General features: G+C 41.7%; 1 protein-coding gene across 1 annotated transcript in view; it reads left to right on the top strand.

Annotated features, from left to right (window-relative positions):
• LOC308523134 (ankyrin repeat domain-containing protein 26-like) overlaps positions 1-26,888 on the top strand; it is a 76,586-nt gene that overhangs the window by 34,358 nt on the left and 15,340 nt on the right. The window contains exons 11-17 of the mRNA XM_081096819.1: positions 9,198-9,372; positions 11,723-12,163; positions 15,581-15,633; positions 17,220-17,349; positions 22,625-22,906; positions 23,461-23,669; positions 25,725-25,862. Coding sequence (XP_080952945.1) covers positions 9,198-9,372; positions 11,723-12,163; positions 15,581-15,633; positions 17,220-17,349; positions 22,625-22,906; positions 23,461-23,669; positions 25,725-25,862 — 1,428 coding nt within the window. The remainder of the gene's footprint in view (positions 1-9,197; positions 9,373-11,722; positions 12,164-15,580; positions 15,634-17,219; positions 17,350-22,624; positions 22,907-23,460; positions 23,670-25,724; positions 25,863-26,888) is intronic.

Below are 26,888 nucleotides of genomic sequence, written 5' to 3'. Positions count from 1 at the left end.
AGCTAAACATGAAGATGATGAGATCATCCAAGATTGTGCCATTTAGCTACAAAGTCCTGAAAAAAGAAAAGGCCTATACTCACTGATTCTAATTTCCCTTCCACGCACTCTTGAACCCACTCTCATAATTTTTAGTCCCACTTCTTCTACAAAATTGTTTTTCTCAAGGTTAGTACTTATTTTCCTCTAATAAATCTAGGGATAATGTTTTAGACCTGGCCTTACCTAACCTATCAGCAGTATTTGAACCAAAGGAAAACTCTTTTTTCATTCGGCTTTCAGGACTGTGAGTTTTCAGGGGGTTCAAACAGACTAACGAAGTTTCCCCCTTGCCCTTCCTAGTCTGTCCTTCTTAGTCTGTTTGGTTTCTCCTCATCTCCCACCTTTTACACATCCAGGTGTCCCAGCACTCAGTCCATGATCCTATTTCTCATGATTTGTATTATCTAATATATACTAACTAGAGGCCCAGGGCACGATTTCATGCATGGGTGGGGCCCTTCTGGGTGGTCTGCAGGATTCGGCCAAAACCCGCAATCTAATGCTGCCTGCAGCTCCTACCTGCTGCTCCCAATCATCCCGGCCCCACTGTGCCTGCTGCGGGCTCACGTCCAATCAGTCCCAATTGGGAGAGGCTTGTGCTGCTCCAGCAGCACTCAGCAGCCATGAGTCCTGCATCTGACACCCTCCTGAGGGGTGTGGCCTGTGGGATCTAGCTGAAACGGGGTCTCCCTTCACCCCCTGAGGGTTCCCAAATTTCAAGAGGGCACTGGCCAGGCTGAGGGACCCCACCAGTGCATGATGGGGCCAGGGAGGGACTGTGGGATGGCTCCAGGGCACGTCTGGACCTGTCTGGCCCAGTCCCATCAGGGCCAGCTGGCTGAGAAGAGACCGCGGGAGGGCTCCAGGTGTGTCTGGAGCAGTTGACAGTTGACAGGTCTCTGGATGACCTAACACTTAGCATATTAGGCTTTTATTATATAGGATTAGATACTAGCCTAAAAGTCTACAAAAGTTACCAAATAATTTAATTTTCAAAGAAAATCATAACTAATTGGATTATCACCCTTTTCTAACTAACCTATATAATAAAAGCCTAATATGCTAAGTGTCTGGTCAACTGGTCGTCTGTTCAACCAATCAAAGCATAATATGCTAATGACATGCTAAGGCCATTCAGCTGCTCACTATGACATGCACTGACCACCGGGGGGCAGAAGCTCCAACTGATAGGTTAGATTGCTGTTGGGGTCCAGCCGATTGGGACTGAGCGACACGGGCCAGACATGCCCTGGAGCCCTCCCACAATTCCTCTCTGGCTGGCCAACTTCCCATGTCTCTCTCACATTTCCAATCATGCACCGGTGGGGTCCCTCAGCCTGGCCTGTGCCCTCTGGCAATCCGGGACCCCTTAAGAGATGTTGGAGGGCTAGTTTTGGCCCGCTCACGCAAGCCAGGCTGAGGGACCCCTCTGGTGCATGAATTCGTGTACTAGGACTCTAGTATATATATCAAATGATATGTGATTATTTTTTTTTCCAATTTCTAATTTTTTCCAGTTTTATTGAGATATAATTGACAGATATCATTGTATATGTTGAAAGCATACAATTCTGTTCATTTTATACACTTTTAGGTGGTTAGACTAGAGGCCCAGTGCATGAAATTCATACACGGGGGAGGTGGGAAGGGCCCATCAGCCCAGCCTGCACTCTCTCCAATCTGGGACCCCTTGGAAGATGTCCAACTGCCTCTGGCAATCTGGGACCATTGGCTCCTAACCACTCACCTGCCTGCCTGCCTGATCACTCCTAACCCCTCTGCCTGCCAGCCTGATCACCCCTAACCACCTCTGCCTGCATGCTTGATCGCCCCTAACTGCTCTCCTGCTGGCCTGTTCACCCCTAACCACCTCTGCCTTGCCCCGCACCCAGGACCCAGGATTCCCTCATCTGGCCAGTTGTAGGCACTTGGGACCCAGAATTCCCTTCCTCTGACTGGCCTCAGGCACCCAGGAAATGGGCTGGCTTCACCCAGGCTGGCTGCAGCCACAGGGGCCATGGGCAGGTGGCCTTGCCTGGGAGGCAGCCACGGGCGCCTGGGACCATGGGGCAGGCAGCTTGTCCCTCTCCCAAGTGGCACGCACAGGTGTAGCTGCTGGCACCCAGGACTGTGGGGCAAGTGGCTTGTCCCTCTCCCGGGCCACAGCCACAGCCACAGCCACGGGCACCTGGGACCATGGGGCGGGCAGCTTGTCTGTCTCCCAGGCCCCAGCCTGGCTGGTCTCCATTTCTCTCTTGTGAGCTCATTAGTGCCGGCTGGTCCCCATTCCTCTCTCACGAGCTCATTTGTACCTGGCTGGTCCCCATTCCTCTCTCACGAGCTCATTTGTGCCTGGCTGGTCCCCATTCCTCTCTCATAAGCTCATTTGTGACTGGCTGGTCCCCATTCCTCTCTCCCGAGCTCATTGTGCCTGGCTGGTCCCCATTCCTCTCTCCCAAGCTCATTTGTGCCTGGCTGGTCCCCATTCCTCTCTCCCGAGCTCATTTGTGACTGGCTGGTCCCCATTCCTCTCTCCCGAGCTCATTTGTGACTGGCTGGTCCCCATTCCTCTCTTCTGAGCTCATTTGTGCCTGGCTGGTCCCCATTCCTCTCTCCCGAGCTCATTTGTGCCTGGCTGGTCCCCATTCCTCTCTCACGAGCTCATTTGTGCCTGGCTGGTCCCCATTTCTCGCTCCCAAGCTCATTTGTGACTGGCTGGTCCCCATTCCTCTCTCCCAAGCTCATTTGTGCCTGGCTGGTCCCCATTCCTCTCTCCCGAGCTCATTGTGCCTGGCTGGTCCCCATTCCTCGCTCCCAAGCTCATTTGTACCTGGCTGGTCCCCATTCCTCTCTCCCGAGCTCATTGTGCCTGGCTGGTCCCCATTCCTCGCTCCCAAGCTCATTTGTGACTGGCTGGTCCCCATTCCTCACTCCCGAGTGTTCAGTGTCTGAACAGCTCTGGTGCAATGGCACGAGGGCAGGAGGGCATCGGGGCATGATGACCATTTGCATATTAGCTCTTTATTAAATAGGACTAGAGGCCCAGTGCATGAAAATCATGCATGGGAAGGGGGTCCCTTCAGCCCAGCCTGCACCCTCTTCAATCCGGGATCCCTGGGATCAGGCCTAAACTGGCAGTCAGACATCCCCCTCACGATCTGGGACCGCTGGCTCCTAACTGCTCACCTGCCTGCCTGCCTGATCACACCTAACTGCCCCGCCTGCCAGCCTGATCGCCCCTAACAGCCCTCTCTCCCGACCTGGTCACCCCCAACTCCCCCTCACACAGGCCTGGTTTCCCTTTACAGTATCCCCTGCCGACTTGGTTGCCCCAAACTGACTGCCCTCCGGCCTAATCGCCCTTTACTGCCCTGCCTGCAGGCCTGGTCACCCCCAACTGCCTGCCTTTGCTGGCCTGGTGGCCCCTACTGCCACCCCTTGCTGGCCTGGTTGCTGCTCACTGCCCCCTCTGCGGGCCTGGTCGCCCCACGCAGCCTGCTGTTCAGTTCTTTGGTCGTCCCTCACTAACACCCCTGCCAACCTGGTTGCCCCACGCATCCTGCTCTTCGGATGCTTGGCCATCCCTCACTAATCCCCCTGCTAGCCTGGTCACCCCATGCAGCCTCCTGTTCTGTTGTCCATCCAGTTGTTTGGTCGTGATGTCCCTGGCCTTTTATATATTACTAGTAGCCCGGTGCATGAAATTCATGCACTGGGGTAGGGGGGAAAGGGGCCCCTCAGTCTGGCCTTCACCCTCTCCAATCTGAGACCCCTCAGGGAATATCCAACTACCTGTTTGTGCCCACATTATAACAGATAACAGCTCCATTGTTGTTTCTTTCTTATGCTTAAAACCATTGGAATTAGTAGGTATTCAAAGTGTGTATACATTTTGGGGGGACACCCTGTATATCTCTAGTCAGCGGTGAAAGGAACCAACAGCAGATTTGGAACCCCCAGGCAGGGAACCTCGCTCACTCCCCACATGTCTCCCCACTTCACTTTCCACCTTCATGGGCAGCAGGAGAATCAACGTTTTCTCTCATTAACTCGGAAACGCACGTCCTGTCACCTGCTGTCCGGCAGGAGTGAGCTAGGCCCCAAGCATGTGAGGCTCAGTCAGGGCAGCCTTTGCTCATGGGTGCTGGCACCCAAAGTGCACATTCCTCCTCTACAGTTTCCCCGATATCCCACTGTTTCACTGAGAGGACAGAATTCCTCTCAACCTCTGGGTTCTTGATCTTGAACGCTGACCGAAGGCACCTCAGAGAGGGCCACCCGTGCCCACCAGGTGTGTCTGTCTGCACCTGCTCCTGCCTCAGCACCTGCATTAACCCCCCAGAGGTGATCTCGTAGCTGCACTGACCTCCGTGGGAACAGGGCATCACCACTCCGCCCTCTCACTGTCATCTCACAGGCACCCACCCTCAGCACCCAGAACACCCAGGCACTCTCCAAAGGACATGAGCGCATCAGAGGGGACGTGTGCACATCCTGTGGGGGTGTTAGGCATGCTGGGTTGATGGAAGTGTGGTGGAGAGGCGGGGGGGGGGGGGGGGACTTGTGCACGCCTTGGTTTGCAACTGTTGCAGGCGCGGGAGGGTGACAGTGTGCTGGGGGATGTTCGCACAACAGGGGGGGGATGTGCACACCGGAGGCCTCTGGCTTTGCAGATCTTCAAACCCCCGTGGTGCGGCCAGGAGGACGTCAGTCTGGTCCGCCATGGTGGCTGTCCCTGTGATCCTGCACCTTCTGGGCCAGGAGGCGGATCTTGCGCAGCCACTTCTGGGTGCTGATGGCCTGCAGGCGCTACTTCAGCTCAGCCTGCAGGCTCCCCTTGGCGCCCTCACAGCTGTCACCACCGCCATGTGGGGAGTACAGGCCACCCTCTGCTGGCCTGCCTCCCCTGCCCAGAGGCTCTCTGAGCTGCTCACCTGCCCAGAGTGACTGGGGCTGGGCGGAAGCCAGGCGTCCTGCCCTGCCCAACCCCGGCCGATCCGCCCCTGTGCGAGCTGCTGCCCCGCCGGGAAGAGTCACAGATCTGGGTTCCGGGACCGCGGACAGCCTCAAGCACTGCCCCCCGCCCGGCAGGTCATGGATCTGGGTCCCAGACTGCTGACAGCCTCAAGCACTGCCCCCTGCCCGGCAGGGCCACAGATCCAGGTCCCGGACCGCGGACAGCCTTGCCCGCTGCTGCCTGCCTTCAGTATGCAAATTAGCCTTCATCTTGTTGCTTCAGGGTGGGGGTCCCCACTGGGGTGCCTGGCCAGTTTGGGTGAGGGGCTGAGGGCCCTTTTCAGGCTGGCGGGCAACTGAAGCTCCCAACCTCTCCTTTTTTTCTTTTTTTTTTTTATTCTGGGATTTATTTACCTTCTATAGCTGCCACTGGAGCTGAGAGCCAGCTGTAGCTCTGAGGCTCAGCTCCAGCTCTGAGACCTCAGCTGCTGAAAGCAGGGATCTGGGTTTGTTTGGCTTCTATAATTGAAACACTGTTGCAGTCCTGCTGGCTGAAGCCTGGCTGGTTGAAAGCAGGTTTCTGGAGTTTTTTTTAGCTTCTATAATTGCAACATTGTTTCTTAGAGTGCAGCTCAGAGGCCGGAAGTGGCAGGTGGGGAACCTTGGCTTCCTCCATCACTGGAGCAAGCAAGCCTCCTGTTTGCTTCAGCTGCCAGGCTGCCAGCTGCCATCTTGGTTGGCAGTTAATTTGCATATCACCCTGATTAGCCAATGGGAAGCGTGTCGGAGGTATGGTTAATTACCATGTTTGTCTATTATTAGATAGGACTAGAGACCTGGTGCACAAAAATTTGTGCACTCGGGGGGGATTGGGGGTCCCTCAGCCTGGCCTGTGCCCTCTAGCAGTCTGGGACCCCTCAGAGGATGACCACCTGTTGGCTTACGCCCGCTCCCTGGGGGATTGGGCCTAAGATGGAAATCAGACAATCAGACATCCCTCTGGCAGCCAGGCAACCCTCGGGGGATGTCCACATGCCAGCGGGGAACAGGCCTAAACTGCAGTCGGACATCCTTAGTGCTGCTGAGGAGGCAGGAGAGGCTCCCATCACCACCGCTGTACTGGCAGCCATCAGCCTGGCTTGTGGCTGAGCAGAACTCCTCCCATGTGAGAGCACCCTGACCACCAGAGGGAAGCTCCTGCATTGAGCATCTACCCCCTGGTGGTCAGTGTGTGTCATAGTGACCAGTCATTCCCAGTCCTTCTGCTGTTAGGGTCAGTTTGCATATTACCCTTTTACTATATAGGATAGAGGCCTGGTGCATGGGTGGGGGCTGCCTTGTTTGCCCTGAAGGGTGTCCTGGATCAGGGTGGTGGTCCCGTTTGGGTGCCTGGCCAGCCTGGATGAGGGGATGATGGCTGTTTGCAGCTGGTCACACCCCCTTCAGGATGGGGGTCCCCACTGGGGTGCCTGGCCAGTCTGGGTGAGGGGCGAAGGGCCGTTTTCACGCTGGCGGGCGACTGAAGCTCCCAACCTCTCCTTTTTTATTTATTTTTTTTTATTCTGGGATTTATTTACCTTCTATGGCTGTCACTGGAACTGAGAGCCAGCTTTAGCTCTGAGGCTCGGCTCCAGCTCTGAGACCTTGGCTGCTGAAAGCAGGTATCTGGGTTTGTTTGGCTTCTATAATTGAAACACTGATGCAGCTCCAGCTCTGAGGCCCAGCTGGCTGAAAGCAGGTTTCTGGGGTTTGTTTAGCTTCTATAATAGCAACATTGTTTCTTAGAGTGCAGCTCAGAGGCCGGCAGCAGCAGGCCTCTTTTCCTCCATCACTGGAGCAAGCAAGCCTCCTGTTTGCTTCAGCTGCCTGGCTGCCAGCCGCCATCTTGGTTGGCAGTTAATTTGCATATTGCCCTGATTAGCCAATGGGAAGCGTGTCGGAGGTATGGTTAATTACCATGTTTGTCTATTATTAGATAGGATGATGATTACCACAGGATTCTTTGTTCACATTTCCATTACATCACATAGTTACCAATTCTTTATTTGTGGTGAAAATCTATAGATCTACTCCCTTAGCAACTTTCAAGTATATAATACAGTATTGTTAACTATAATTACTATGCTGTACATCAGACAGAGTTTAATTATATATGAAGATATATGACATTTATTCCAATAATGCTGGCAATATGAGAGAGCAGCAGGTCATCCAAGAAAATCTGCTTTGCAACCCCCACACCAAAAGCCAACTTATATGTGGTAGTAAGACAAAGATTACATGGGTAAGGAGGAAAAAATAATAAGAATGGGTATGATTCAAAAACAATAAAAATGGATATTACAGGCATGGGGAAGTAGGCAAAAGAAATAAAATTGGATATAATGGTTACAGATTACACCAATGCAGGCTGGGACTCCAGTTTCACCAACAAGGTTATTAATCTTTCCATGATAATAGGCAGTTAAGGAAGATGGACCACATTTCCAGGTTAACTCTCAAGTCTAAGGGAGCTGGGGGGAATTCCCAGACAGATGATAATATGCTGTCTTTAATCAGAACAAAACAATCACGGTTAATAGAGCATGGTTAATATTTGTCATAATTATAATTATTTTCCACTATTCTATTTCCGCCCTTACCAGTAGGATTTCCTTCTTTCTCATGCCTCATAAAATGCCTTTGTATATATGTGTGTGCGCGTGTGTGTGTGTGTGTGTGTGTACATATATTTGTGTGTATACACACATATATTATATATGCATATACATGCATATTCATATATATAATACACACATACATACAAACATATATACATACATACCACATCCTCTTTATTTGTTCATGTATTGGTAAACACTTAATTTATAAATTTTGCTATTGTGAATAAGGTTGCAGTGAACATGGGAGTGCAGCTATCTCTTTGAGACAGTGATAAAATATGTATGACTGTTCTATAAATGTTTGTTATGTCCATTTGGTCTAAAGTTTTGTTCAAGTTTAGCATTTCCTTGTTGACTTTGTGTCTAGATGATCTTTCATTGCTGAAAGTAGAGTATTGATTCCCCCTACTATTATTGTATTGTTGTTTATTTCTCCCTTTAGTTCTGTTAGTACTTGTTTAATATTTTAGGGTAACCAATGTTGAGTACATACATATTTACAATTGTTATATCTTCTTTATGAAGTAACCCCCTTATAAAAGACCTTCTTTGTCTCTTGTTCCAGTTTTTGGCTTAAATTCTGTTTTGTCTGATACAGGTATAATTACAACTGTTCCCATTTGCAAGGAATATCCTTTCCATCTCTTCGTGTTGAGACTTTAAGTATCTTTAAGAATGAATTGAGCCCTGGTCTGTGTGGCTAGGTTGATTGGAGGGTCATCCATTATACCAAAAGTTTATAGGTAGATTTCCAGTCAAGTTTGATATCTTGTCTGGATATGAATGGTTACAGATTCATATTGATGAATGTTGTTTCCCTGTCGGTCTGTCTGTTTGTCTGTCTCTCTTTCCATTCCCCTCTTTCTAAAACCAACGAGCATAACCTCGGGTGAGGATTAAAAGGTTTTAAAAAAATGAATGAATTGAGTCTCTTGTAGGCAGCATATAGTTGGTTCTTATTATAATCCATAAAGACATTTTATGCCTTTTTTCTTTATTGAATTTATTGAGGTGCCTTTGGTTAACAACATTATACAGGTTTCAGTTGTGCAGTTCTATAGCACACTCTCTGTCCACTGCATTGTGTGTTCATTACCCCAAGTCATCCTCTGCCTTTTGATTGGAGGAGTCAATCCATTTACAAAGTAATTATTGACAGGTAATGACTTACAATGCTATCTTGTTGTTTTTTGGCTGTTTTGTAGTTCCATTGTTCCATTCTTCCTCTCTTGTAGCCTTGCTCTGTGAACTGAAGATTTTCCATAGTGTGGTTTGATTTCTGCTCTTTATCTCTTGTGAATCTGCTGGAGGTTTGACTCTGTGGTTACCAGGAGGTTTACGCAGACATCATCCTCTATAATAAAGAGCTAACATGCTAATTAGACCAAACAGCAGAATGACCGTCCAGACGACCTTCCGGAGGAAGCCGGGGCTGCGAGGGCTGAGCCCCTTGCAAGAATTTGTGCTTCGGGCCTCTGGTATAAATATGACAGGCTCTCTTATGTTGATCACAGCTTTGCTTATATTTACCTGCAGATCTATCGTAAGAGAAGAAAAGGGGAAGAGGCAAGAAGCTGATCTGTTATGTGAAAAAAATAGGGTGCAGTCAAGAAAGGAAGAGCACTCTATTAAAGAAGTTGAAATGAACTCACAACTTGAAACCACTATTAGAACACAAAACATCACACTGGAGATTATAACAGAGAATGAGGTAAATTTATGTTTGGGAAAAAATCTCTCATTTCTAACAGTACTTCATCAATATTTATATCCCTTTAATTTTAATGTATATTATTATGTTTAAAGCAAATCAAAAAATGTCATCTCATTCAAAATCTGAACTTTGACATTTATGACTAAAATTATTATTTTTTGCCGAAACTGGTTTGGCTCAGTGGATAGAGCGTCGGCCTGCGGACTGAAGGGTCCCGGGTTCGATTCCGGTCAGGGGCATGTACCTGGGTTGCGGGCACATCCCCAGTGGGAGGTGTGCAGGAGGCAGCTGATTGATGTTTCTCTCTCATCGATGTTTCTGACTACCTCTCTCCCTTCCTCTCTGTGGAAAATCAATAAAATATATTTTAAAAAATAAAATAAAATAAAATAAAATTATTATTTTCTTACTAGTCATGGCATGTAACAGATGCTCTGTGTATGTTTTCTAAATGAAGAAATGGAAAATAAATTGAGCTTATTCATTAACATAAATGTTAATCTTGGCTTTTAAAAAATGTTAACATACAGGCTAAATTGCCTTGAGACTGTGATGAACTATTCAAATGTTCATAAAGAAATTTTATTTCAGAATACTGTATTTTTGCTCTATGACAAATCTGGCAATCACTTAAAATTTGACTTTTTCATGGAGAGGAAAAATCACTGTGCTAAAACAGGCTACTTCCTTTTCACAGTTTGTTTAGGGTACTGCTCATAAGCTTAGGTTATTTTTTAATGGTATGAGACCAAAAACTCAATGAAATGTGTCCCTGGGTTGTAGAAGAGTGAGATCGCACTCAGAGCCAACTTTCTCAAGAACAGAATGCCAGAATATTACAAGATGGAATTCTGACCAAACACCTTTGCAAACCAAAGGAGATAGAAATAGCTTATAAGAAAATGAATTCTGAGATAGTTTATTTAGTCATTTTCAAATTGTGTGAGTATGCATGGGTAGGTATATATTTAAAAAAAAAACCAATACTGTACATATGGAAACTAAAGAGGATTTAGAAAGCACGCACGTGTGTGTGTGTGTGTGTGTGTGTGTGTGTGTGTGTGTGTGTGTGTGACAGGGGTGACATTTTGGGTCCATTAGATAAAATGATATTGTTAATTCAAATCCATTTGTCTCCAACGGTCAAGCAGTGACTTCACAATGGCCTCATCTTAAGGGGAGGCTTTTAATATTTTCCGTAGGAATCAATGTGTTGTCATGATCTCAAAGATATTGTTACTAACAACAGATGTTCCAAATTTGGGCAGTGATTTTATTTCCTTGACATATCAATAGAGAGGTTAGTTTTCACTTCCACTGATGGAATGGAGGAGGGTATAACCAGTTCAAAGATGATATTTTGGATGTCATTCTTCTACTTTTGAGGAAAGTAACAATTTGTTCTAAGTAGTATCCCATTTTAATACAAGGGACTTCTGAAGAGAATGGCATGCTGTATATACTTAGTGACAACTTGTTGATAAGTATCTTATTCCTAGTAAAGTAGTTCAGTGTATTCCTTCCCCCCCCCCTCACAAACACACTTCACATTTAATACTACTTTAAACATCATGAACAAGAAATGAAAGTTATTGCAGCAACAAAAAACTCATGATTTTCTAAGAAGACTCTGTACATTTTACCTTATTCATCATTTGTTTTTTGAAACATAGGCTTCTTTTGTGTTTTTATATCCACACTGGAGAAGAACTATGGATTGGTGCAAGAGCACGGAGTCTGAAAACCTGGGGGAAATCCTGAACTTGTTTATCTTTTTAACCCCTCCATTCCAGATTGTGATAACAGCATGAGGTCATTGATGGATGTAGAAGTGCTTAGGAAAATGCTTGGTGATCAGTTGTTCATGGAGGTAGTCTTTATAACTGTCTAGGAATGTATTAGAAAAATAGAATATCTATGGGATAATATTGGGAGAAAAAATTTTAGGAAATTTAGTTTATCCTAATATATGTAGGGTTAATACTCTTACCTTGGAGCAGCTGTGTGTTCAGACTGTAATCTCAATTTTTAAGTGTAGAAAGAGTTAGTAATCAATTAATGCATTCTGGATTTGTGGTGATTCAGGAAAACCCTTTCCAATTTGAGACTCTTATAATTCTCTTGTGATATTTTTCATTTTAAAAATTCATAATTGTATATTAAATTTTTAAAATTTAGAGATGTTGTGCTTGGAAAAAGTTAGAGAATTGAATCTAACTCTATTTTTTCCAAGGGATACCTACTTATTGCAATTTTTAAAATTATAATCATAGTTATTCTTTAATTTCAGAAGCTACCATGGCATGTTTTCAATGTTGTAGCTAAGAGTCTCCTTTGTGTTATTTAGGTTTCTGAGAGTCCTAACAAAGAAGAAAGTCTATTGCATGAAAATTGCATGTTGCGGGATGAAAATGCCAAGCTAAGACTAGAAATAGACACAGCAGAAAATCAGGTCCAGGAAATGGGAAAAAAATGTTTTGAGGAAATTTCAATTGTCAAAAAAAAGAATGACCGTCTTGAAAAGACATTAAGAAAAACAGTATTTCAACACAATAAGCAGCTTGAAGTTCTGAGAGCTGAGAATACTGTGCTAAACAGTAAACTGGAGGATGAAGAACAAAATAGAGGAAGACTGGAAGCAGAAGTTGAATCATACCGGTCTAGACTGGCTACCGCTGAACAGGACCATGAGCATTGTCAGACATCAAAAGAAGACCTACAACTTACTTTCCAGAGACCAAGAGATGAATGGTTTTGTACAGGAAGGTCATTCTACATACCGGTTGAAGTAGGCATATCTTTCATTTTCTCTCACTTGGAAATATTATGAAAGCATGGAAATGTTCAGATCATTGTAATATGTACATCCACAAATGACAACTAAAAAAATTAAATCTAGGTCCACTAATGGATATTTTTAAAATATTGATATAATTCACACATTGTATAATTTGCCTATTTAAATTATATGATTCAATATTTTAGTAAAAGGCGAAAGATTTATGCGATCTGAAGAGAAACCAGAGTTGATTCAATATTTTAAACATATTCAGAGAGTTGTGCATCTATCACCTCAGTCAATTATATAATATTTTTATCACTCTAGAAACAAACTCCACACCACTTAGCAGTAACTACCAGTTCCTCCCAAAAACCAGTCTCATTTCTGTCTCTATTGATTAGCTTAGTCTGGATATTTCATATATATGCAATCACAGAAGTTATAGTCCTTTGGACTGGCTTCTTTCCCTTAATGTCATATTTTAAAAGTGTGTCCACATAACAATATTTTATTTGTTTCTTTTTATTGCCAAACAATACTTCATCATGTGGCTCTTCCACTTATCCATTTATCAATTGATGGAAATTTTTATTGTTTTCACTTTTGGGCTGTTAGTAATTCCACTGTGAGCACTATTGTACAAGTCATTGTGTGAACATAGGTTTTTCTCTTCTTGTCATGGGATTTTTATCCTCTGAGATAACTGGGCTGATTTCAGCATCTCTCAGCCTTTACTCATGCTGTCCATTCTGTCTTTTCAGTTTCTTTCCCTCCTGCCTCATCCTATATCTATTCGGACCTGGCCCCCAATCTCCCCTCCGTGAAGCATTCTCTGTTTCAACTCTCACTGACCTCATTCATTTCTGCACTTGTCATCTCATGTGTGCGGAATGCTTTAGCCCTGAATTTCCCATTGTCTTAATTTTCTTCCCAAGAGATAATCTTGTCTTTCTATGTGTTAATTTCTATGTGGGGGATATTATTTGATATAAGTGTACCTATCTGTGTATAAATTGAACACATTTGAGCTTAACTATTTTTAAGATACAACTAAATACTTTATATCACTGGCATTCTTGGAATTCAAACCCAAATATTTGTTCAACACAGTGTTGAGGTAAAGAGTCTGCATTGGCAAGAAGAAGATAGCTCTAGCTTTCCCAAGCCTTCAAACAATATAGCTGAGATAACATGTGAAAAGAACTTCAGAAGATTTTACTGGTCAGGTCTTTATGAAATAAGAATTTATTATTTTAAAGGCAAATAATTGATCATCTGCCACTTGCAAACAAACATTTGCATTATAAGAGAAAAACAAGACAGAGAATGCTGGTCAACATCCTAACGGTGAAGGTGCCCCCAAACTCAGAACACAGCAGTAGTACGCTCAAAGTAACGCCAATAAGAATCAACATAAAATGTACAAGCTTAGCAATCTACAAGGGCGATCCAGGTCACTCATGGTTTATGAGTGTGTGGTTGAGGATATTGTTTATGAGGAGCAAGAAGGGAGAAAGAAAAGTACAGATGACCTCAGTAAAGGGGTCAAGGCTAGAAATGTTGATTAGGGAATCTGGTTTGAAGTGTTGAGATTAAAGGATCTCTGAGAGAATTTTAAGAAGGGAATAGACTGCTTTCTGGAAGTCTGTTTCTATTTTGCTTGGTAGTTCAGTTTGTTCATTAAATTCCATATATGAGTGAAATCATATGGTACTTGTCTGCTGCTCATGGTGGTGGTGTTGGGGGATGGTCTAGGGATGGAGCAAAAAGAGAAAAAATTAGAGAGAACTCATGGACATGGACAACAGTGTGGTGATTTCCAGGTTTGTGATGGAGTTGGATGGAGATGGAAAAGGCCATAATGGGGATACATCGTGATGGAAAGAAAATAAAAAAGAAGTAAGGTAGAAAAGAAATTAAAAATAAAATTGTGAACCTGGGCGCTGAACCTATGGGAGGCCAATATAATATTTTATCTTCCTTTGTTTGTTAGAAATTTTTCATACTAAAAGGTGAAAAAAACACCCCATTGTCTTTGGTGACCACTGTCTCTATCCACTGCTGGACTGGAGCTCCCCTAATTTATTCTTCAGAGTGTTCCTCTTCTGTGTGTGTCTGGGATTTGATCCTATCAGCTTTTGGTCTTTTAGGGATTCTTTGTTAGATGCTATTATCTTTCTGTCCTTTTGAAATTCCTCATAATTTCTGTTGTATTGATTATAGACTTATTTTCTTACACTAAGTACAGAATCTCTAGTCCTTATCTTTAGCTTAAGTATTCAAAACAAAGGTCATCAAGTTATAAAACCAGGTATTGAGTTTCTTAAACTTGTTACATCTCCCTTCAACCTCAATGTAGTTCTAGTCTATGGCATTCAGCAGGGTGAAGAAAAATAAACATGCTACCACTTCCTTCCCCCCCAAAACCAAGCAAAAATAAATAAATAGAAAAGCAATAGACAGAGTGGAAGACTGTACATCATGGTTACTGTTGAGAAATGAAGTGCAGTTGAAGGACTGGAGGGACAGTGTGTATGTGATCACTGTTATCAGTCTCTGCTGAGAAGTAAAGCATTAAAGGACTAAAATAAGATGACTCTCAAAAAAATTTAGTGAAATTATAGGATTGAAAGTCAGCTTCTTATGTAAAAAAAAAAAAAAAAAGATTGAATGGTGAAAATATGAATATGTGGGTGAGACCTTGCATTAAAAAATGTTATATTTTAATGGATGGGGACAACAGGATGACAGAAAAAGCTACAAAAATCAAGTAAAAGTTATGTTTTTATGTAATATAGAGAAGACATTTTATTTAAAGAGGAAAGTGTTTAATAGAAAAGTAGAAAATGAAACCTATGAAAGAAAGCTTACAGAGAATGAGATTCTACCTCATCCTAAAGTCAGATTACCACCATAAAGTAATGGGGACTGCATGGGAAGTTTTCAAAGATTACCTTAGTAAGATGTGATTTAATTGAACCTGGAATATCTTGAACTATTGATGAAAATGTATCTAGGGCATCTTTAGAAACTAAAAGGTCAATGTAGCCTTAAAAAATATTTTAGCCCTTAGTATTTTTTATATCAAAACCTCTGTTTTCACCAACTTTGGCAATTTAATTTCCAGAAAGAAAGTGGTGAAAATGTAAAATCAATTTAAGCTGCTGTAAGAAGTCATTATTTTTGAAATCTGTCCTATTGGCATCATCAAGTTTATAAACTAGATTTTATAAACCTGTCTACTACCTTTTATAAACTTGTCTACGCATGTTATTCATGAATTCATTAGAAATCATATTTTTTAGAAAGAAGAATGAGTCTCTAGATTTTTAAAAATAATTTCCTTTAAAATATTTTTCAAAGTTTCAGCACAAAAAAGAAGAGTTAAAGAAATATATTGACTTAAACATATTTCTGCAACAGAGGTTGCAGCAAGAAGAAAATGAAATTGGTGATTTAGAAAAAGAGATTACCGGGTAAGATTTTAACATTTCAGAGCATTTCTGCCATGAATTAAGATTTAACTGTCATTTTACTTTATTAAAACTGAAATACAAATTTATTTCCTCTGTAATTTCTATAATTAAATTATCCTATTTAAAAACTTACTGGAGAAACACACAGCACAATCTGAAACTGCGTTGAGGGCCATGATGTTGTACTTACTCTTTTATGATTCCTAAAACAATAATGAGGATGCCTTTGCATATCCTTTCAACTGTTCTTTTCATGTCTACCTTGAATTTTTAATTCTGCAACATATCTGCTCTCTCTGGTGATATTCCCTTCTTCTCATAGTATGCATCCCTTCTGCACTCAAATCTATGTATATATAAAAGCCTAAGTGACTGTTACTACTGGTTGTCTGAATGACTGGTCCACTGGTTGCTATGATACCCACTGACCACCAAGGGGCAGATGCTCAATGCAGGAGCTTCCCCCTGGTGGTCAGTGCACTCCCACGGCCAAGCTTCTGCGGCTGGCCTATCTCCCACAGTCCCTCCCCTTGGCCAGCTCCTATCGGCCCCAATTGGGACTGGGCAAGATGGCCAAAATCAGCCCCAATCACTGGCCAGGCCGAGTGATGCCACCTGTGCATGAATTCGTGCACCATACCTCTAGTAATTTAATAACTAAAACCTATCTATGTCACTGTTTAACGATGTCAGTAATTATCTTTATTTGGCTTATGTTTCTTTCTCTTTTTTTTAGTTATAAAAGATATCACATATACAAAATGTTTGTATGATTTAAAGAAGCTGGGTAATCCTGTGTTTATCACTCATAGAAACTCAATGGCATCTTTCCCATGTCTGGGGAGCCCCCACCTGGCTTCCTTTCTGCTTATTGGCGAATTCTTAAGTTTGCTCCTTGATTCTCTCAGTGTGTTTCCTCTCACTTTATTGTCTTTCTCTATATTATAACCCTTTCAGTTTCTTAACATGGTGCTAGCAAAGATCTCTTGGTAAAACAGCCTTGAAGAGACTGTTACACATTATCTCTCTGATTTCCCTTCCTCTAAACCCCTGCCTCTTTCTGGTTTCCCCTTCCACTCAGACTTCAAAGATTCTTCTTTCCTGCTTCTCCTTCTGTTCTGAATGATCTCCTTGATGTTGGTACTTTTCTTCCTTCTTGTAGACTATTGTCAGTAGGTACCAAAAGATATTTTTGTGTCTTTTCAAAACATTCACATGTAATTATGGTTTTCTTTTTCACCTTGGATACTGATTTCTGTTTTCTAGTTGATATTTAATAATAGATTAATGTTTTATATTAACATAGTCAAATGAATATTAATAACTTATTTATAAGGACTCTATATAGTTACAATATTAACTATATATCCATATCACATATGTCATGACTTTTTTCATTTTATTTACAGAAGATTATAATTTAGCTAGTATGCTTTCAGACAATATTAGATTAGAACAAATGAGAGCATCATAATTTATAGATTTGCTTATTTTACATGATTTTATAAACATAATATCTGTTTAAAATAATAATTAAATATTTATTCTTAAAGAATTTGACATACTCATTTTGTGTATTTCTTCAGAATTAAGGAACATTTAAAAGTTATAAAAAAGAAATTAAATGAATGTGATCATGAAGACCTTAGTTTCCCTGGAGATTCAAAACCAAGTCCAGCTGACATGGAAATTCAGTCTGAAAAGCCAAAACAGAAGGTAATTTTAAATCAGTTTTGTGACCTAAAATTCACCTAATTTGGGGAAATAGATATCATTCAATGCTTTAAGTAGTGAAATATAGGTTTTTCTGTTAATTTTATAGACTTGGTATCAGCTTTTTCTTTATCACTTTTCTATAAAAAGGGACTACTGTTAACTCTCTATGTCAGCGGTTCTCAACCCCTTTGGCAGTTGAACGACCCTTTCACAGGGTTCGCCTGAGACCATCCTGCATATCAGATATTTACATTACGATTCATAACAGTAGCAACATTACAGTTATGAAGTAGCAATGAAAATAATTTTATGGTTGAGTCACAACATGAGGAACTGTATTTAAAGGGCCAGAAGGTTGAGAACCACTGCTCTATGTCTTGAACACTGGCACCAGCACCAAGTCCAAAAAATTTTTGGTGGCAGCTTTACTGAGTCATAATGAACATACCATGCAGTTCACTCATTTAAAGTGTGCAGTTCAGCCCTGACTGGTTTTGCTCAGTGGATAGAGAGTCGGCCTGTGGACTGAAGAGTCCCAGGTTCGATTCCGGTCAAGGGCATGTACCTTGTAGGGTGTGTGCAGGAGGCAGCTGATCGATGTTTCTCTCTCATCGATGTTTCTAACTCTCTTTCCCTCTCCCTTCCTCTCTGCAAAAAATCAATAAAATATATTTAAAAAATAAATAAAGTGTGCAGTTCAGTGCCTTTTTCTGTATTCAAAGGGTTACACAGTCATCATCACAGTCAGTTTGGGGACATTTTCATCCCCCTAAGAAGTAGCCCTGTGCCCTTTACCAACCATCCTGTGCCAGCTTCCACTTCCCCCCTCTTCCTGGCCCTCAGGAACACTACTGTCCTCTCCGTCTCTCTAGAGGAGAGATTGGTCTGTTCTGCACATTACATATCAGTGGAATCACACAGTAGGTGCTCCTTTGTGACTGCCTTTTTTATGTAGCGTAATGTTTTCAAGGCACATCTCTTTTGTCGCACGTATCACCAGTACTTCATGCCTGTTTATTGCTGAATAGCATTTCATTGCATGAAGCGACCACATTTCTTAAAATCTATTCATCATTTCATGAACCTTTGGGTTACTTCCACTTTTTGGTGGTGTTACTAATTCTGCTATGAACATTCATGTCCAACTTTTTATGTGAACATATTGTTTTCATTCTCTTGGGAATATAATTATAAATGGAATTGCTTGATCAGATCTTTAACCTTTTGAGAAACTGCCTGATTGTTTTCCACAGTGGCTGCACCATTTGCATTTAATTGATGGTGTATGAGGGTTCCAATTTCTCCACATTCTTTTTTTTTTTTTAAATATATTTTATTGATTTTCCACAGAGAGGAAGGGAGAGAGATAGAGAGTTAGAAACATCGATGAGAGAGAAGCATCGATCAGCTGCCTCCTGCACATCCCCTACTAGGGATGTGCCCGCAACCAAGGTACATGCCCTTGACCGGAATCGAACCTGGGACCTTTCAGTCCGCAGGCCCGATGCTCTATCCACTGAGCCAAACCGGTTTCGGCATTCTCCACATTCTTGCCAACACTCATCATTACTTTTTTTTTTTTATTGTGGCCATTATAGTGGGTGTGAAGTGGCATCTTATTATTGGTTTTGATTTGCAATTTTCTAATGACTAGTGATATTCACCATCTTTTGACATGTATATATTCTTTGAAAAACTATTCAATTCCTTTGCCCATTTTTAATTGGATTGTTTTTGTATTATTGAATTGTAAGAGTTCTTTAAATGTCCTACATACAAATCCCTTATTAGATAAAGGATTTTCAAATATTTCTTCCATTCAGTAGCTCACCCTTTCAGTTTCCTGATAGAGCCTTTCAAAGCACAGACGATTTTGATTTTGATGAAGTCCAGTTAATCTATTTTTGTCTTTTCGTTTCACATCCAAACTTGAAGTAAGGCAGAGGGGACATTGTATTTAAACGGTGCCAAATCCAGTCATGAAGATATACACCTATGTTTTCTTCTAAGTCTTTTATAGTTTTAGCTTTTACATTTTAAGTTAACTTTTATGTATGGTCTGAGATAGAGGTCAAATTTTATTCATTTGCATGTGGATATCCAGCTGTCCCTGGACAATTTGCTAAAAAGACTATTCATATCTGATTTAATTGTTTGGCACCCTTGTCAAAAAGCAGTTGGCCGGAAATTGGGTTAAGGTTTGGTTTCTCCCTTGTACTTCAATGATGAATAAGTCTGTCCTTATGCCAGTACCAATTCAAATTTTAAGAGTATCTTTCCCAGTCATCTTGCATAGTACCAGCTGTTTTATGTAATAAAAAAAAAAGTCAGTGTAGTGGAATGTTTTTACCTCTACTTTTATGGAGATTTCTTGTTTCTTGATAAAGCTTATGGCCAGCTTATGTTTTGCTGACTCTGTGACATGATGGGAAAGTAGGCTTACAAAGATAACACCCATTCCTTTTTTTTTTCTGCATTCAAACCTTCAGCCTCTAACCCAGTGCCTCCCACTTCACTTCCATTTCCATGAAATCCTAGTAACAGGATCTGCTGACTTAGCCATTTCCTTGATTGTGCTTAACTCATAATTCATAGACTTGCTGGTAGGTGTCACTGCCTGGGCAGGAGAAGATTAAAATCTGGACTGTCGCCTTTCCTCTTTAGAAATGCCTGACTTGAAGTCTCAAATTTTATTTTATTTTTAAATACACACACACACACACACACACACACATTTATTTATTTATTTATTTATTTCAGAGAGGAAGGGGAGAGAGAGAGAGAGAGAGAGAGAGAGAGAGAGAGAGAGAGAGAGAGATATCAGTGATGAGAATCATTGATTGGCTGTCTCCTAAATGCCGCCTACTGGGGATTGAGCACACAACCCAGTAATGTGCCCTTGACCTGAATGGAACCCATGACCCTTCAGTCTGCAGGCTGCTGCTCTGTCCACTGACTCAAACCACCTAGGGCTGAAATCTCAAAAGTTTAAAGCCAATTTGTTTCCTATGGAGAAACACTGTGGTATAACATACAAGCAAGCTTGAAGTAAGCTAGAGAAATTGTATTTAAATGGTACCAAAAGGCATTGCAGTTGTTTTGCCACTGAGATTTAAAATGATTTCATAATCCTCTCTGTCTCCTCACTCTGGAAAGGATAGCTTAGTCCTAACCTTGGAGTGCTTCTCTGTGGCCCTTGGCTGTTCCCTCTGAGACTTGCTCTGTCCTTTTCATAAGAAATGGCCTGTGCTTGCAGCTCCTTTTACAGCCTGCTTCCTCCCTGTGGAACATCTGAGGCCCACAGGCTCTTTTGATTGTGTACTGCCTCGGTCTCCCTTCAGGAGGCCAAGCTAGCATTCTCTTAGGAACTTTGAGTGTCTATCCAGTTAATTTTATTGGGGTTCATGGCATTAGAAAAGCCACCTCACCACTTGTTTTCAGATCAGCTCTTCACCTGGGCTTCCTGAAGGTGTTGTAGGACAGTGCCGTTAAAATTCTTACATTCTGAAAATCCTTTGAAGCACCACATAAATATTTCTGTGGTCTTAAGGGTTTTATAAGTCTTGGCTTCATCCTTCGAACATGTTTTCTGGACACCCTGGATTTGATGTTAGCCCAGAAGCCATTTCTTTATTTTAGGATTATTTGACAATTGGACACGTGGGAGAAGTTATAAACGGGAAATAGATATTTTTAAACCGGTAAATGGGGTCCTTTTATATTTATTTGTCTATTTTTAGCTTATGTTTCTCATCGATTTCACTTTCAGCTACTTCCTAGCGAGAATCCCTGTCATCTTCCTTTCAGTGTCATTGTGTTCACTTGCCCAGAAGCCCTTGCTGTCAGCCTCCTCAGGGGCCATCAGGCCTCCACTCACCCTTTCTTGGAGGCCCTTTTGGTTTTCATTCTCACGCTTCTCTACATTATGTCGGGTTCCACCTGCCTCCTGTTCAGAGGTGCTCCCATATGTGTGTGTTTCTTTTTTAGTGTCAGCACTCTATTTTTAATGTCAGTATCTGTGCCGGTTACTTAATGCTGCTTAGTAACCACCTCCAAACCTCGTGTCTTAAAGCAGCACTTACTTGTTCACAAATCGGCAGTGAGGCCAGCTCATTGCTTTTCCACTTGCCATCAGCTGGGATGACTTGAAGCTGGGAAGTGGAAACATCAAAAGGCTTGTTCATTCACGGGTTTCTCAGGTGCAGCGGGCTTTTGGCTGGGATGCTCGCTGGGGCAGTCTCAGCTGGACACCTGTGTGAGGATGACCATGTGGCTTGGGCTGCTTCCTTCTTCACAACATGGTGGCTGGGTTCCCAGGGTGAGCTTCCCTGGGGAGAGAGTCCGATGGCACCCAGACATAGCAGTCACACAGCAGTCACCATCTCCTGTTCACCAGAACCCAGGTAGCACTGAGGCCAGCACCTATTTCATGGACAAGTGCCAGAGAATCTGGAGACGTGCTTCAAAAACTCGACATCCCTCACCTTGTCTTACCAAATAATCATTGTATTTGAATTAAAGTAGTTCCTCCCAAGTCATTATCATTGACATTCCAGCAAGTTTGTTGTTGTTGATGATGTTGTTTTTGCTTAATATGTTCTCTTATTTTATGGGAAGTAACAAAGAATTTCAAGATAGCACTATTGGATTAAGCCCCCATCCCCATTTTTTTTTTTATTCTAAAAAATATAGGGCTCATCTCGCTAAACTTTTACAGTGAGAGATATAATTTCTCAGTAATGCAGGGATTCATTTCTTTTTGGAATGCAATTCAAATTAGCATCAAACGTTCATAGTTCAATAAAAGATATATGACATTTTAGAGTCTATATTTATAAGATTAATTAATTAGTCTCATTTCGAAAGTCTTATTTTGTGAGGCATTTGTTGACTCAGTTCTGAATATCTGAATACCATATCCCTAAAACTTTTGTGTAAGATTATGAAGTGTTAAGATGGGGGAAGAGATATGAGACTTTCTATTTTGGAGCAATGCATAGTCATTTTGTGGAGGAAAGACATGAAACAGTCATAGAAAAAAAGAGTATAAAATCAAGGGCAGAAGAGATGTTGTGTGGCAAAGATGACACCAGTAAATACATTTTTGTGACTCCTGGTTGTTTTAACTTTGGTCTTGATTCTGAGTAATTGAAGGTTTCACATTCTAAAACCCTACCAGAGTATAGGTAACATTTTATTGCCACTGAATTCATTTCAAAATTTCGTACTGGTGTCCACACCTTCATAACCAAACTATATTCTTTTATTTATGCAGAATGATGAGCTTATAGCAAAACTGCAACCATCATCTTCAAAATGTATACGTCTGGATGAGGAAAAGACACCTCAACAGGAATTATCAATGGAAGCACTTCTAAAGAGACGTGAAGAACTAAAGGATAGAGTAAAGAAGGCGAAACAAGAATCAGTAAACCTCAGAAATATAGAAACGAATATGGTAGAAATCTGTGAATTAGAAGACTATAAAAAGAAGCTTGAAGAAAGAGCAAGGCGGGATGTAGAAGACAAAGTAGAAAAAGTCAATTCACTTTTACAGGTTAATTTTTTGATTTATTGTGCTTTAATTCATTTCACTGCATATTTCCTTTTGGATAAATACAGTATTTTTGCCTTTCCTTTGCTCCCTTTAATAGCAATTGATTTTGTAGATTTCTGGAAGGAAGGTGGCATTTGTTTTTCCTTTTCACTATTTTAGTTTCCAACATTATCACTAAATTGATCTTTCCAAATGATCCTTCATTTTAGTTTTAAGAACACTTGATGTAAAATAAGACTATTAGGAAGAAAAGGTAAAAAACATGATTTTAAAATTGTACCATACTCTTGAATTAAGTTATATTTTTTAACTTTTAATGTCTTACACTGATTCTATTATTCTTTGAATTATCAGATTACATGCGTACTAATAGAAGAATGATTAACTTTATAACTCAGATTTAATTCAGTGGACATTGATGATAACTATTTTAAATTTCAGCTTTTTTCACACTTAAAGCTGATCTCTGAGTTGATGACTCAAAGCTAAAGAAAACAAATATAAGTGTTCAGCTTATAATTACTTTAAGAATGTATCCTTTTTATTTGCTGTAGAGACAAAGAGCATCTCAAGAAATGTCAGAGCAGATGATAAATGATCAGGCTTCAACAAGTCACTTGGAACTCAGAAATAAAGAGCTGGAATCAGAAATCTCTAAAGTGCAAACTTCTCAAGACGATATCGAAAGAGAATTGGAGAAATATGTGCGACTCTGCCAAGAAGAATTGGAAGGCAGAAAGTTACTGGAAAATCAGCTAACTGAGTAAGTCAAATGCAGAATCAGAGAAAATAAATTTAATTCATTAGTTAGCCTCTAAACTTTACACATGGTTACTATTGGGCCAGGTTCATAGATTAGTAGTGCGGGAAAGCCAACTAGGTCGTTTAACTTTGGAAAGTGATGTTAGTAAATAAACTTACCTTTCAAATGTCCCTCTAAGACGGTTTCATCTCTCCCCCTTTTTTTGCTTTTACCTGCCTTTATTTTCCCCACTTAATATTTCCATGTAGTTATCTGGGTCTACTACTAGTCTTTAACCTGAGTGTCTTGAAGCTCTAAAATTTAAACAGCGATATTATTATAAAATGAGTGGCCCAGTGCACGAAATTGGTGCACAGGGGAGGAGGGGTTATCCCTCAGCCCAGCCTGCACCCTCTCCAATCTGGGAACCTTTTGGGGGATGTCCGACTGCCAGTTTAGGCCCGATCCCTGTGGGAAATCCCCACAGGGATCGGGCCTAAACTGGCAGATAACCCTCTCGCAATCTGGGACCACTGGTTCCTAACTGCTCACCTTCCTTCCTGACTGATAGCCCGTAACCACTCTGTCTGCTGGCCTGCTCGCCCTCAGCTTCCCCCCCCCCATCCCCCGCACCAGCCTGATAACCCCAACTGCCCTCACCTTTTGGCCTGATTGCCCCTAACCACCTCTGTCTTGGCCTCGCCACTATGACTCTGTCCGGACAGACATCCAGAAGGTCTCCCGGTCTAATTAGCATATAACCCTTTTATTAATATAGAAAGAGGCCTGGTGCATGGGTAGGGGCTGGTTGGTCTGCCCTGAAGGGGGTCTCAAATCAGGATGTGTGTCACCTTGGGGGGCGTGGCCAGCCTGGGTGAGTGGCTGGGGTGGTTTGCAGGCTAGCCAAGCCTCTGGCTTTGTCAGAAGGTCTTCAGAAGGTCTCTAGTCTAATTAGCATATTACTATTTATTCTTATAATTGCTTGTCAGAAGTCCCCTAAATAGAAATAGTTAAGATAAAAACGTAAATACAAAGCGTTAAGTTACTCCAACACATTCTGGTACTTGGTATATTTACTTTCTTGATTGTGAACTTTGTTATTATCAATAGACTAGAGGCCCAGTCCATGAAATTTGTGCACAGATCGGGTCCCTAGGCCTGGCCAGTGATGAGGGCCTATCAGGGGTCTGCAAGCCTGGGCCTCCCTTCATTCCTCACCACCCCCTGGTGGTCAGCACACATCATAGCAAGTGATCAAATGCCCGGTCTTCAGTTGAACTCCTAAGGAGACACTTTGCATAATTAGAGGCCCAGCAAGCAAAATCACACAAAACCCAGACCCGCCATGCCGGCAGGACCCCAGGCCCGCCATGTGGGAGTAGCTCGCTGCGTCCGCCTCACAGGCCTCAGACCCCGACTCTGTGCCAAGCGACTGGCAGGCTGAGGGGAGGGAGTGAGAGGTGCTCCATGCACCTCCTGGTGACAGGTTGTTTGGTTGTTCTGGCGTTCCAGCATTATGGCCACGGGCCTTTTATAACATAGATAGATGGCCTCTGGAGCTGTTTTCATTCATTTGATCACTAGCCAGGATATCTGTTCTCCCTTACAGGTTGTTGTTCTAAATTATGCCTGGGTGTTATATGATTAATATCTCCAAGGTAATGAGTGTATTGTACAAGGGTGGGGAAGGCAAATGCTTGACAGTGTCTTTGAGGGATTTTTTTTTTTTAATCTCTAAAGTTGCTACTAAATATGTCCAAGGGCATCTTAAAAGGTCGTGTAAGTACAGCCCTTCCAGAGGCAGCAAGTATTACCTGATAAGCCGTCTGCATCACTGATAGCCTCCCTACTTTGGATTAAGTACTTAGTTAGGAACCCCCTCCCCGCACTGCCTGGAAACATAAGTACTTTTTTAGAAAAATTAAGAACCTATACTTGAGTAGAGCAGATCTGCTCTGACACCTTTTCATTGCTAAAATGCTGTTTAATGGGCAATTCCATTTACTATCCTGGCTACTTTAAAAAATTGCAAGTCACTTAGAGAAAAATAAAATACTAAGCATTTATTGTTTACAGTTTTCCTAGGACTAAGGAGAAGCTAGCAGAAGTCAGCAACAAACTTTTCTGGGAGAAACAGCTCAGCAAGAGAAATTGTATTCCAAGAGAAAACCTGGGGATTCCTACCTCAAGCCCATGCACTTCAACTTACCACACGTTAGTTATATTATCTTTTTTCCTCTTGGGTTTCAGATTTCTGATACAATTCTTGTGTTTCATTTGGTGAAATTCCGAGTTGCTTAATTGACTAGTACACACTAATAAGAAGTCTTAATTATTGTGCTAATGTAGAAAGAAGACAGAAATTTTATGATCACTTTTAAGTCCCTGGATCTCTCATTTGCAAGAGATACCTATCATTAACTTTATTCAATTAATATGCCTAAAGTGACACATTTTAAACTTCTTAAAAAGCTGCATGTCAGTTTGATTTTAGAAATTATATATTCTTGTCTAATAACCAGTGGTGTACTTGGAGATGCTTTGGCTTACTTTCTAATGGATTCTAAATTGGTGATGGCTCATAACCATTTTTAAGTTTTGCTGAACCCCAACTTTTCCACCCCTAAGCATAAGTGAATGATTGACATCTAAATATTTAACCATTTATGGATGTTTGCTACTTAAATGAAATGGAGATAAATCATTTTAATGAATTAAATAAACTTGTAGCACTAAAAGGTTAAATTTCTCTCTTTAAGTGAAAATGTTTGTCATCTTCTTAGGTCAAAGGACAGTGTTAATTGCTATTTACTTCAGCGTTTTTATTCCAATTGTTATAAAATGTCTTGCTGAGCAGCTGTACATTCATAAAATAGTTAAATTTAGCAAATATTTGAATTTTTATTTTTAAATTTATGTATTAATATTTAAATTTTTAAATGATGTGTACTTATGTCTGTTTATCTGGACAGCACTAGAATAAGTGATGACTAAGATGGCAATGATAGTCTTGAAATAGCAACTAGCTTTCATTGTGTATCAGTGCTATTAAAATATTCCTTCTTCATCTTATTATTGACTTCTTCAGCAACAGAATTTCTGTTTGGTTCTTTTTTATACTTCTCATCTCTTTGGTAAAGTACTCCTTCTGTTCATTCATTTCATTCCTGAGCTCGTTGAACTTACTTTTGAGTTTTCTTGTATCACTGAGTTCCTTCATGACTGCTATTTTGATTTCTC

Source organism: Myotis nattereri (assembly GCF_964212035.1).
Source record: "Myotis nattereri genome assembly, chromosome: 1".
NCBI classification, from domain to species: domain Eukaryota; kingdom Metazoa; phylum Chordata; class Mammalia; order Chiroptera; family Vespertilionidae; genus Myotis; species Myotis nattereri.
This window is presented reverse-complemented; position numbering and strand designations above follow the sequence as displayed.